The sequence below is a fragment of the Eutrigla gurnardus genome (assembly GCF_963514095.1).
Source record: "Eutrigla gurnardus genome assembly, chromosome: 11".
NCBI classification, from domain to species: domain Eukaryota; kingdom Metazoa; phylum Chordata; class Actinopteri; order Perciformes; family Triglidae; genus Eutrigla; species Eutrigla gurnardus.
This window is the reverse complement of record NC_139925.1, coordinates 25,634,475-25,647,935: the sequence shown is the minus strand read 5'-3', so window position 1 is coordinate 25,647,935 and position 13,461 is coordinate 25,634,475. Positions and strand designations below refer to the sequence as shown.

General features: G+C 41.5%; 1 protein-coding gene across 6 annotated transcripts in view; it reads left to right on the top strand.

The window, feature by feature from the left end:
• The window catches only part of ltbp1 (latent transforming growth factor beta binding protein 1), a 142,219-nt gene that overhangs the window by 118,518 nt on the left and 10,240 nt on the right, over positions 1-13,461 (top strand). For all 6 annotated transcript variants that reach the window (XM_084021602.1, XM_084021603.1, XM_084021601.1 and 3 more), the window contains 5 exons: positions 6,447-6,584; positions 7,215-7,376; positions 9,551-9,640; positions 10,271-10,399; positions 12,728-12,868. In XM_084021602.1, the coding sequence (XP_083877728.1) occupies positions 6,447-6,584; positions 7,215-7,376; positions 9,551-9,640; positions 10,271-10,399; positions 12,728-12,868 (660 nt within the window). The remainder of the gene's footprint in view (positions 1-6,446; positions 6,585-7,214; positions 7,377-9,550; positions 9,641-10,270; positions 10,400-12,727; positions 12,869-13,461) is intronic.

Here is a 13,461-nt window from a genome sequence, read left to right as displayed (position 1 = left end):
AAAGCTTTACGTACTATATTGTTATATTTTCATATGAATACGGTCAGACTGCATACACTTTAAATAGTATGCTCACAGTGTAGGTCTAGCTTACTGTAAAGGTGTGTTCACACCAAATGCAGATTTTCGCCTCACGAAAGTTTGGATTATTTGTGTTAATTTGCGTCACCCGCAGTAGACGCACCAGAGAGGAGGCGGGGCTTCCCTCCACATAGACACCATCAGTGATTCATAGTGCTGCTTTGTACATGTTGAAGTCCGGATGCTGAAATAACTCCATAATGATGGTGATCAGTAAAAAGTGTGAAGTCATGCTTTGTTAAGTCTGTCTGCAGGACATCAATGTAACTACTTTTAAAATGCTTGTTTTCTGAATGGAGTCTGGATTGATGGGTGCTAGGCTATGCTAACATTGTACTTTCAAATAATATACATTTGCCTCATTGGACATCTCATTTCTTGTTACAAATACGTGTCTATCTGCATGTTTGCATTGACATTAAATTGTGCCGCTTGAAAATGTTGCTTCCCGTTTGTTGTGAACACGGCATCAGAGTTTGCAAATAAGAAACAGAGAACTTATTTAAGGAAAACATCAGCAAAATTCTAGAATACTTATCAGAAAATGAAACTCTCCACAGCAGCCTTTATCACCACATGTTGTTTTGTCATCAGGATGTCTGATATCTACGACAAAGCAGCGTCGTCCTCTCATTTGCCAATGTTGGGATAACAGTAATGAAGCGGTATGTCGCTGTTAAATGGAATGTTTCAGTCCCACCAGGATTTCACATTGTAAACATGAGTTTATGGTTTCAATCTGTATTTTCCAGTTGTTCTGCCCTAGGGGAAATAAAGTGTCCCCAAACCAACACGCAGAATCACTTCTCACTTCACTTCTCTGAGTATAAATAATGTAGGGTTTATTCATACCACACAAAATAGAAATAACGACTTCAGGGTGAACTGAGGCCAATACAATAAAACAATCTTAGTCTTAAACAAAAGTGCTGCCTGATCAGGATAAATAAACAAACAAATACACAATCACTAAACTAACTCCCTACAGTAAATCAGAAACAGGAGAAAACTTCAACAAAGGAAAATGGCAGCTCACCCCTATCAAACACAGTATGACACAAAATGGTGACTACATATTAGTAAGTACATCAAACAGAGCACTGAGGCTCAAAGCTAATACTGCTATGTAAGGCACGCAAAAAGGTTCAGTGGCAGAGGATGAAGAGCTGCTGCTGACGCAGGGCTGGACTGGGACCAAAAATCGGCCCGGGCATTTCCAGCCGAGACCGGCCAGGTATCGATGGAAAGACAATGAAGCCTATGAATGAAAACATTTTTTTGTGTGACAATGCTTGTACACTGTCGGGCATCGCCCCTCGGCTGTAATTGGTCCAGCCCAGAATCAATCATGACTAAGGGGCCGATCTACCAGTTTTGTGTACCAATAGCAGTGTTTCCCACAGGATTCTATCGTGGGGGGCTTGTGATCTTGTAGGGGGGTCCAGGGGCATGTCCCCCCGGGAGAACATTTTTAATAGATTTAATTTTAATGCATCAATTTGGTGAATTTTGAGAACCAAAATATGACATTAATCACTGACCAATTTCTTACAAACTGCTGGTACTAATACAAAATGTTGACATACTAAATGGGGTTGAGGAGTTTAAGCATTCAAGAAAAGATGAAAAGAAAAATGACTAAAACACAGTGCTGAGCCTTCCAGGGTTCCCCAATTAGTTTTCACTGAGGGCCAAATTATGTCCAGGTTGGTTGTAGTAGCAGATAGTAGTAGTAGTCATAGCCTGTGTTGAGGGACAGATAAAAATGTACGCTTGAAAGAAAATAAGTCCAATATCAACGATTTATTTATTTGAATGCCCCTGGAGAATATTTCGATCAACAACAAAAAACAACAGCACTAGTGGCGCACTAGAGGAAAACAATATTGTATAACACTGTTATACAATATTGTTTTCCTCTTGTTTGCAGCGTCTTGCTTTTGTCTTGTAATTTGCAGACGGTCCCTGCGCACTCGCCCGGCTGCCGGCTGCACATAGAGATCAATGTTCTCCGTTCAGCTCGGAGGACAGCTGATTTTTGTAAAAAATCTGTGTTTTGGTCCTTGTAGCTCGTAGTCTTTGATATTACGGTGGGGAAGAGGCATCATTTGTGTTTGAAAACGTTTCACTTCAGATGTATTGATCCCGAATCTGTGAATATATTTTCAACTTCACCGACTCTTTATTTCACCTTATGGCAGGTTATTAGTTAGTCACTGGGTCCGCACGGTTGGGGATGGCTGCTTTATACTATTAGTTTATTATGACTATTATTATTATTAAATTAAGTGGGTGACTATTCCTCAGCCTTCCTTGGTGTTTTGGTTTTGACATACGCGCACGCACTGTCAAACTCGCGCAGCTAAAGGGGGGTCGGCGGGGGGGACGCCTTGCCATGGCGACGGGGGTAAACAGAACGTTGATGAACCAAACCAGCCGCGAGGATTTCCCCTTATAATAAGCGCTGCTGCCCTCCTGTTTAGGCCTATTATTAGAGCCGCTAGTTAAGTCCATTCAATGTGTGGGAAACACTGAATATGTATCATGACTAATACCATTAAAGGAGTCATCACCTGGTTTTATACGTATCCAGCCCCCCTTGGATCGCTTTGGATCAATTCGTAAAACTTATTAGAAAAAAATAATAATAATTTAATCAAACATTGAGCTTGTTCTGACCCTTTTTCGTACCGCGATTTTATCACGCGAGATTACGCGCGAGGTTTTGACTGGTCCGGATGTGCATTGTATAATATGTAATGAGGCGCGCGTTGATTCGCCGCAGGAAGGACAGAGCCGGGGGGGCTTGCCTGCATGCAGACTCCAAAACATAATGGCGGCGCTTCGGCGATTTCAGGTAGCGGACACGGCGGGGTTGGGTGGTGAAAGAGGGGTGGGCTTATGCAAGTAGCCGCCACGGTGACGTCACCGAAGGCGCAGAATCAAAATCTCGTGCTTTAGGAATGCACACCCTTGTGTGCTATTCCTGTTCGGAAAAAGAGCAGAAGCGAAAAAACGGCGCCACTTTCAAACTCCAGCCTTTCAGGCAAGTTTCAACTGAGGTCAAACACAGATATGCATGTTTTAACAAGAGAAATTGCGATTTCCAGGTGATGACTCCTTTAATAACACTAATACCATTAGTAAAAAAAATTTTAAAAAAAAGGCTCGGCCCAAAATCGCCATCGGCCCCTCGGGCAAATGCCCGATATGCCCGATGGCCAGTCCAGCCCTGTGCTGACGGGATGGTGTAGAACTGGTGCAGATTTAAACTCGCAGGTAATGCGGATCATCCAATCAGCTGCTGGCCAACCCCATATGTCATCAGCCAATTGCAGCAGCTGGATTGGATGGACTAGATCCTCACACTAGCAGAGCACTCACTCCAATGAAAACACAGGCACACAGAAAAGGAAAAAAAAAAGAAAATACACACACACCTATTACAACCAGTGCTTGAATTGGGCCGGTACTCACCAGTACGCAGTACCGGGACTTCTTCTTTACCTATCTGCGTACCATTACTTCTTACAGCGTACCGCCACCTCATGACGCATCTAGGTACGCATATTGTAGTTCTTTTATCATGTTGTGGATACCTATAATAAGCTATGCAGTTGATGAATCTGTCTTCATTTTAGATCGACAAGATTCAGTTTAAAAGATTTTCGAGAGCTTGCGTGAGGCTGCGGCGCACCGTCTGTCCACACTTGCCGTCAGTCGAATGCATTTCAGGGCATACCGTAAATCCTTTAATATAGGCCAAAATCTTTGCGACGCGAACCTGACAATGAATGGGAAGCGTGGAAATTACGCTGCCTGTCGACACTTGCCCCGGCCTCCATTAGAGACCGGCCGTTATTTACCTCCGCCGCTATTTATGTACAGGGAGCAGAAATGGAAAAATAAAACCGGTCACCCTCTCTGGATGGAGAGGACTAGACAGAGGAATTCAAGAGTGAGTATTTAGTTGTGATATCTTTATTCCAAGACACACACACACTCTCTCTCTCTCTCTCTCTCTCTCTCTCTCTCTCTCTCTCTCTCTCTCTCTCTCTCTCTCTCTCTCTCTCTCTCTCTCTCTCAGACTAGGGCAAGCAAGTTGAGAGACAAGCAAGCAGAAAGCAAGTAGCTACAATAAAACCACACATAGTTGCCATCTCACTGTACATTGTATCCATTTAGACAAACAATATTTTCCTGTACAAAAATATGAACAAAATAAATTTGAAGATATGGATTGAAGTTTTTTTTTTTTTTTTTTTTTTTAACAGAGAAATGTGTGTGTGAAAATGATCAACTAGTATATGGTTTGTCTAAGCAACTAGTATAGGGTTTATCTAGGTAAACCAGGCAAAAACACATGGTATCCATGAGAGCCACAAGCGTGCGTGCTGTGCAGTTGCTGATTTAGAGTACTGGTACTGGTAGAGTACCTTTTTTATTCCAATTCAAGCACTGACTACAACTACTAATACACGTCTTCTTTAATCCAGCATGATGTTCATTTAGTACATTATGGTCCATTTAGAGTCCAACAGACCAGATAGCAGGGGATGCTTTAGGGGGCGGGGCTACCTGCTGATTGACAGGTCGCTACTACGCTACCAATGCAGTTAGCTACTAAGATGACTTTAACACTGAGCTGTAAAGTTTATTATTATAATCTTTGAAAGCAACATTGCCAAGTACTGCAGACACATTATCCCAATGAGGAAAACATGGGACAAATGTTCAGCTGATGGTCTCCCCATCCCGACCGGCTCCCTGCAGCTCCCTCTAGTCCGTTTAGCTGCAGCAGGACTAGACTTTCCCCTGCTGAACCCTGATAGAAAACTTCCCCCACACACACATTCTGCCAGGAACCAAGCCCACCAAAACACACACACACACACACACACACACACACACACACACACACACACACACACACACACACACACACACACACACACACACACAGAGCTACCAGCATAGTGGTATTCACATACCTCAATACAGTATTACTTTATACACACTTACACACACTTCCCATCTGTCCTTTGGCAGTGCTGCTGGGTCCCACCCAAGTTCAGTCCAGCCAGCTGCCTCTGTTCACTGCCAGACCATCACTGTACTGTGGCTACCACAGATGGAGTCACTTACACACACACAATCCTTGAAAACCAGGAGTGGTGGTGAACCACTAACCATTGAGAATGTGTTCCGTCTCTCCGTCTTCCTTCCCCTCCAGCTTTTCCTCTTATCAGCCAACGTTTTCTGGTTTCCTCTCTCCGGTTCCTTACTTTTACAGGGCTTCATTCCCCCAAAGGCGGCGGTAATGATCATTAATAACTCAAATATGAATCATAAACCCACACATTAGTGTAAAAACGGGAAGGAAAGTGATAGCACTCAGGTTCAGCTCTAAGACACAATTAGTTTAAGCAGCATAGCTTTACATTAGATTCCTTTTAGGATGCCAGCCAGTCCTAGAATCCGTTCTCGGCGTACAGTGACTTATTATTTCATATACACACACATCAAATGATCAATTTATCAAAAAAATCAGGTTTTTTTAAAAAGGAAATATTTACTGGACTACCTTCAAAATTAGTAAACAGACAATATAAATGAATACACAAATACAATTACATAATGGAATGAATAAGAATATATGAACTGTATAGAACTATATGAATGAAAGGATTTGAGCAGGTAGAATCCTTCACTGATATAATGTTCTGATGTTCAGCAGTTACATTTGTTGTTGGATGTTTCCCTCAATAGTAAAAAAATATATTATATATTACATTAAAAGGTTATTATTCTGATTTAAAGGAGGTCCTACTTTAGGTTGAAAGCTTATTGATTAATGTTTATTCATTTCTCAATTAGTGTAGCATCTATCTGAGGTTAATCTATTACCTATCATTGCTTTATAAACCAACATAATATTCATTTAGGCCTAATAACCTTTCGTTCTGATGGGCCATTGCTCTGTATGAAGTGGCCACAGTTTCTTGTCTACCTCACCATGCTGGCTCGCATTAGATGACATTTATTTGTGTTTGCTGTTTGTTCTGCTGATCTTCAGACCTGGTCGTCTCTCTCTCTCTCTCTCTCTCTCTCTCTCTCTCTCTCTCTCTCTCTCTCTCTCTCTCTCTCTCTCTCTCTCTCTCTCTCAGCGAGACATTGAATCATTGTATCACTCCCATTTTTAAGGTCTTATTGCCCTGAAATCTTCATATGATAGTCTTTTCTTTTCAAGTCTCTTTACAGGATATACAGTATATACTGTATATGTAGCAGGATTGGTGAAAACATTTCCTATTCTTGACTGATAAGAGGCTACTGACCAGACCTGCTGTGTTCCTTCTCCACAGATGTGAATGAGTGTGAGCTGCTGAGCAGTGTGTGTGGAGAAGCCCAATGTGTCAACACGGACGGTTCCTTCCTCTGCGTGTGTCCAAGCGGTCAAGACTATAACATGACGACGGCCAAGTGTGAGGCCTTTCCCACAGGTGACCCACCCTCAGCTCTTCTACAAATGACATGTCACAAGGAACCTGAAGGCATCGGGCTGTAGACCTGGTTTCATTATATTGATATTAAATCACAGCTAAATAGTTTATTTGGGGTTCATCCAGCTGTAGTAAACCAGCCGACATGTGTCTAACTAGATCCAGTGGATCCAGCTTGGTGAAATTCACCGAGCACCTCTGGATGATGTCATAAACTCAGACAGGACAGTGTTTGGTTACCTGGTGGATCTGGGACATAATAGTGCAATAGTGGTGATTTCAGCCATGATGGATGAAACGTTGCTGGTGTCTACATGGAGGGGAGCTCCCCTACTCCTCATCACATCTAGTGCTAGTAAAGTGGAAAACCTTAAATGATCCCACCATCAAACTTCCACAAGTAATGCAAGGCGAAATTTGCTTTGCGTGCGGTGGGTGTGAACACACCTTTAGACCATGGGTCTAATTTCTACCAAATTTGTTGTAGATCATTACTGGACCAAGCTTATCAAAAGTTTGCTGATATCTCATTGCACTTTGAGAATATTTAACTATGGATTTTAAATGATTTGTATTATATTTCCTCATTGTTCATCCTTATCTACCTCTCCTCCTTTATCCATCTTTCAGTGTCGCCTGTGGAGCGTAAGGAGTGCTACTATCATCTGAATGATGAGAACCTGTGTGAGAGTGTGCTGACCAGCCATGTCAACCTGCAGGAGTGCTGCTGCACACTGGGAGCAGGATGGGGTGACAACTGTGAGGTGCATCCCTGTCCTGTCAATGGCACTGGTGAGTTAGGGGAGAACAGAAGCTGGACAATAACAGAATAATGGATGGATATATACATACACTATATTGCCAAAAGTATTCAGTCACCCATCCAAATAATTGAAATCAGGTATTCAAATCACTTCCATGGCCACAGGTGTATAAAAGCAGCACCTCGGCATGCAGACTGTTTCTACAAACATGTGTGAAAGAATGGGTCGCTCTCAGGAGCTCAGTGAATTCCAGCGTGGTACTGTGATAGGATGCCACCTGTGCAACAAGTCCAGTCATGAAATGTCCTCACTCCTAAATATTCCAGTCAACTGTCAGTGGGATTAGAACAAAGTGGAAGTGATTGGGAACGACAGCAACTCAACAAGAAGTGGTAGACCACTGTTGTGCCCCAGGCTAGGGGAACTGGGGCACAACATAAATGAAGCAGAGAACAACATTTCACAACCAAAAATGCTGATCTTTATTGGGCACAACTCAAAGTGAACAAAGGTGTATGGTACAAAAGGGAGGACAAAGTCAACACCACGTAAAACAGAAAAAAAAACTGAAGCATCTCTTAGGGTGAACCAAGGCCAGAATAACAAACAAAAGAAACTATCTTCTCGACCAGACTAACTTGCCCTGGGAGGAACAAAAAGGAACACATTAAATTACCAGGTCTAATCCTAACTTCCTAAACTAACAAAAACAGGAGAAAAAGGGGGAGCCAAAATAAATGGCCCTTACTGCTTCTTACCAAAATAAATATTAAATGCAATAAATATAATAAAATGATGGAGCGGGGTCAGCGGATGCTGAGGCACATAGTGCAAAGAGGTCACCAACATTCTGCAGAGTCGTTACAGACCTCCAAACTTCATGTGGCCTTCAGATTAGCTCAAGAACAGTGTTGAGAGCTTCATGGAATGGGTTTCCATGGCGATCAGCTGCATCCAAGCCATACATCAGCAAGTGCAATGCAAAGCGTTGGATGCAGTGGTGTAAAGCACGCCGCCACTGGACTCTAGAGCAGTGGAGACGTTCTCTGGAGTGACCAATCACGCTTCTCCATCTGGCAATCTGATGGACGAGTCTGGGTTTGGCGGTTGCCAGGACAACGGTACTTGTCTGACTGCATTGTGCCACGTGTAACGTTTGGTGGAGGGGGATTATGGTGTGGGTTGTTCTTCAGGAGCTGGGCTTGGCCCCTTAGTTCCAGTGAAAGGAACTCTGAATGCTTCAGCATACCAAGAGATGTTGGACAATTCCATGCTCCCAACTTTGTGGAACAGTTTGGGGATGACCCCTTCCTGTTCCAACATAACTGTGCACCAGTGCACAAAGCAAGGTCCATGAAGACATGGAGGAGAGAGTTTGGTGTGGATGAACTTGACTGGCCTGCACAGAGTCCTGACCTCAACCTGATAGAACACCTTTGTGATGAATTAGAGTGGAGACTGAGAGCTAGGCCTTCCCTCCAACATCAGTGTGTGACCTCACAAATACACTTCTGGAAGAATGGTCAAAAAGTCCCATAAACACACTCCTAAACCTTGTGGAAAGCCTTCCAGAAGAGTTGAAGCTGTTATAGCTGCAAAGGGTGGACCGACGTCATATTAAACCCTATGGATTCAGAATGGGATGTCACTTCAGTTCATATGGGAGTCAAGGCAGGTGAGCCTTTTGGCAATATAGTGTTACATATATGGTTGATGGATGGATGGATGGATTGATAAATGGATGGTTGGTTGATGGATGGATGGATGGATGGATGGATGGATTGATAAATGGACGGTTGGTTGATGGATGGATGGATGGATGGATGGATGGATGGATGGATGGATGGATGGATGGATGGATGGATGGATGGATTGATAAATGGATGGTTGGTTGGTTGGCAGCTTTCAGTTTCTACGCACCACATACGCTGCAGGTCTGCTGCAAATCTCTTTTAAATCAAGAATGAAGACTTTTCTGTCTGCCACTGCCTTTCAGTAAACAATACAATTCATGAACTGCTTATACTGCACTTTAATTTCTATTCCTTATATATTCATTTTTTTATTTTTGTATTTGCTTTTACTGTTTTTGGTAAAGCCCTTTGAATTGCCTTGTTGTTTGAAAGGTATGACACAAATAAAATTGCTTTGCCTTGCTTTGCGCGATGGACCCTTAATGTCCAAACCTCCATGTCCTTTCAGACCAGTTCAATCAGTTGTGTCCATCTGGAAGAGGTTTTATTCCCAGTGGAGACTCACTGTATGGAGTACCCACAGCTGACAGCTACAAAGGTAAGACTAAACATCATCAGCTACACTGTTTTATTCTTTCCGTGATGTCAACAGTTTTATTTTTTTTGGCATGTAAATGATGCTTTCAGTCCAAACTGATGACACTGTCTGCAACTATCACATTTCATAGTTGTTTGTGTCTGTATACTGATGCTATATGAATGCTATATGCAGATTAAACATACAGTATATGTTAATGTTTCTGGGTGGGGGAAAATTTATGTAATTGATAGTATTTCAATATTGTATGTGACATTATTGTATCTGTTCTTTTACTATTATTTACTTATTTACTTACGGTAAGACTTGCTTGTTAAGTCCACTAGATAGTGCTGGGTTTTTGTGATGTGGTCATGGGTAAAGTCAGCAAGATTGACAGGAAGTTGGTCAAAACAAAGTCAAGGTCATTGAAGTGAGATGAACCGAGTGGAAAATGTATTTTTTATTGATTATATAAAGAAGATGTTGACAAATTAAACATTATTCCAATATATGTCATCGCAATACTCCACATGTACTTCTACATGAAGCCATAGAAGCACTACACCTGGCTCTCAATTGTAACACTTTAATAACCAACGGAATTTGTGAACATGCAACATGATCTGCCTTCTTTCTGTCTGTTTGCAGATGCAGATGAATGCACACTGTTTGGCATGGAAGTGTGTAAAGGAGGCTACTGTTTGGATACTGTTGGCAGCTACGAGTGTTACTGCAAGACCGGACAGGACTACGACCCCGTCAAGCTGGAGTGCAGAGGTCAGCGTGATACACACCAACCCGTAAAGCTGAACCCTAAAGACTGTCAGTAGACTCTGTCAGCTGATAAGTTGCTGTCAGATCCAAGTGGCAATCTCCAGTTCTGAAAAGTCTGATTGCATGGAAGTCTATGAGAAACGGACATGTTTCTCATGACGTGTCTCAGTGTGAACCGCTCCTTTCTGCCTCTGGATCCATCTGGATTCTGGTGTGAAGCTGTTAACAAAGTTCATAATTCAATTTCAACTTTACAGCTGAGTGTTAAAGTCATCTTAGTAGCTAACTGCATTGTTAGCGTGGGAGCGACCTGTCAATCACAATGTAGCCCCGCCCCTAAAGCATCCCCTGCTTTCTGGTCTGTTTCATTCTAAATTAGATTAGATAAGATTCAACTTTATTGTCATTGTGCAGAATAAGTACAGAGACAACAAAATGCAGTTAGTGTCTAACCAGAAGTGCAAAAAAAGCAGAAAGTACAAAGTGAGCAGTATATAGTTATGTTAACAGTATATGACATGTAGTGCAGTGTAGTATAACGTTAAGTGGCTTACAGTACAGTGGTTTACAGTAACATTGTAAAACAGAATAAATACAATTATGTAGTATGAGCAATATAGACAGATATGGACAGACATGTGTGTCTGTATACAATGGACCATAATGTACTAAATGAACATCATTCTGGATTGAAGAAGACGTGAAACTAGAGATTGAGACGATGTTTACTGAGATAATAAATCTAGTAAGAACTTGTTTGTGCATATATAAAGACTTAAGATAAAAGGGGATGCCTGTACACTCCACAATATATTCAAGGAAAGTGTTTCGGTCCTGCTTGGATCGTCAGGTCATAAAATTACTGTGGGCAGCTACGAGTGTCATTGCAAGACCGGACAGGACTACGACCCCGTCAAGCTGGAGTGCAAAGGTCAGGGTGTTACACACCAATATGAAAATGTAATATGTGGTAATATTATGAGGAAGAAGCAGGATCGAAACACTGTCCTTGAATAAATAGTGGCGTGGAGTAGTGTGCAGGACTTAGTCCCCCTTTTTTCAGAATGGTGCTGTACTGATAGCTGATAGAGTGTAATTCATCCCTCCATCATATATGAAGAGTCCACGTTCCAGTTTCCCAAACCTGTTCATTGGGAAGACAACACACTCCAGGTTCTCTTTGGCCTCTGACATCGTATTTTAGCCAGCACAACACTTTCTAGCCACCAATCTCCAATGTGAACAGGAAATCTGTGTTGAACTCGTCAGAAGCTGCTGTGGGGAGCTCAGTCCTGATTGGCTAAAAAATGGAGCCTACAGCTAACAACGTTCATAGAGGTTCCATTGAGATATATAATGAGGCATTCAGGCTCTATTCAGTCACAAACAGTATTGGCTGAATATTACCACGTTATCATGAAGTTCAGTTGTTTGAAGGAGATGTTTTCATGTGAATATCAACTAGATATTTCAGAGAGAATGAGCTCAGCGTTGTTGAAGCAACATTAAACATCATTGACCTGCCGAGTGATAAAGGGAGGAGCTATAGTGTGAACAGAAACAGTCCCATCAGATCTGAAGTGGACTAGAAACAGAGTTAGAGAAGAAGAAGAGGACTATTTGTGAAAACTCCCTCACTCTTGTGGCTGTTATTCGCCCTGCTAAGCTCCTACAAAGCTGTTTCCATCACGCTGCTTGCCCATTGTTTGAATTCTGGTATTGTCCCAGCAGCCACTGGGATTACTACAACCACCATGATTACTGGAAATCTGCTACATTTTTTCCTGTGAAGTGAGTGCAAGGCGTGGTGGCTATTACAGCCATGATTACTGTAAACTATTGTGAAAGGAGAGGGGTTTCCCTACATCCAGTCCAAGGGCTGCTCCTAAATAACAGTCTCCTGTGAAGATACAGTAGAATACAGTAATTCAGCATAAATAACAGTAATATTCAGCTGTAACTTCACATTCGTTGACTGACAAAACAATAGTTACTTAATACTTAACACAGTTAGTATTAAAAAATAATGTCCAGTAATTTACTGTAAATTTGAGACATGATGGACTGAATTAGAAGGGATTGATGTTATGTATGACATTTAAATTCACAAGGAACTAATTTCAATTTGAGTAAATTTGAATAATATTCTTAAGCAAACATAATCTTCACTTTTAAGAAGAAACTCTTAATTAGTTCATATTTCATGGAAATTCTGTTTTCACTATATAAGAGTGACAAAAAGTGAGTAACAGTGAGTTTTCAGCACTCAAGTTATTTATAGCTAAATAACAAACAGTCTTTTATCCATGACATGTCTTTTCTGTGCTGCAGACATCAATGAGTGTCTGGATGAGTCGGTGTGTGCTGGTGGACACTGTTTGAACACAGATGGCTCATACATGTGTTTCTGTACACATCCCATGGTGCTGGATCCCAACAGTAACCAGTGTGTCTTCATTCCTGAGGTGGCTGGTAAGAAAGACCTTTAGTATCTTATGCACACAGTCTAATGATGTCCCTCCAGGAAATGCTTGAATTTGAAAAATGAATGGAAATTCTCCTGATCCAAGTTAGTTTCAATTGTGAAGTCTTTGTAAAATTTATATAGTCCAAACGTAGTCAAACTTTGGCCCCTTAAAAGACAAATTCCTGGCCATCGTTAATACTTGTAGTACATGGGAGTAATCTGGTCATGATGCTAAGCTGAGAGGTTGAAGCTCCAAGGCTACGGTTACAGTTCCTACAGAAATCAGATTTTTAATCATCAGAATGCACCTATATCTGCTCTTTGCTTAGAAAATGTCTCCTGCTCAAATATTCTTTTTATTTGTATTTATATATATGTTGGGGTAGTAGCAGGAGCAGATTTGGTTATCAACAGTTAACTATCAATATCAATATGATTATCGGTATTAATAATTATATTTAATATATTATCATGATATAATCATGAATAAACGGGGCACCACCCTGGGATCAGGGAAAAGATAACCTAAAACTGTATTCAGTCTCAATATAAAGGTTTTATACTCACATGCCAATCATCGTGATCATTCGCATGGAAG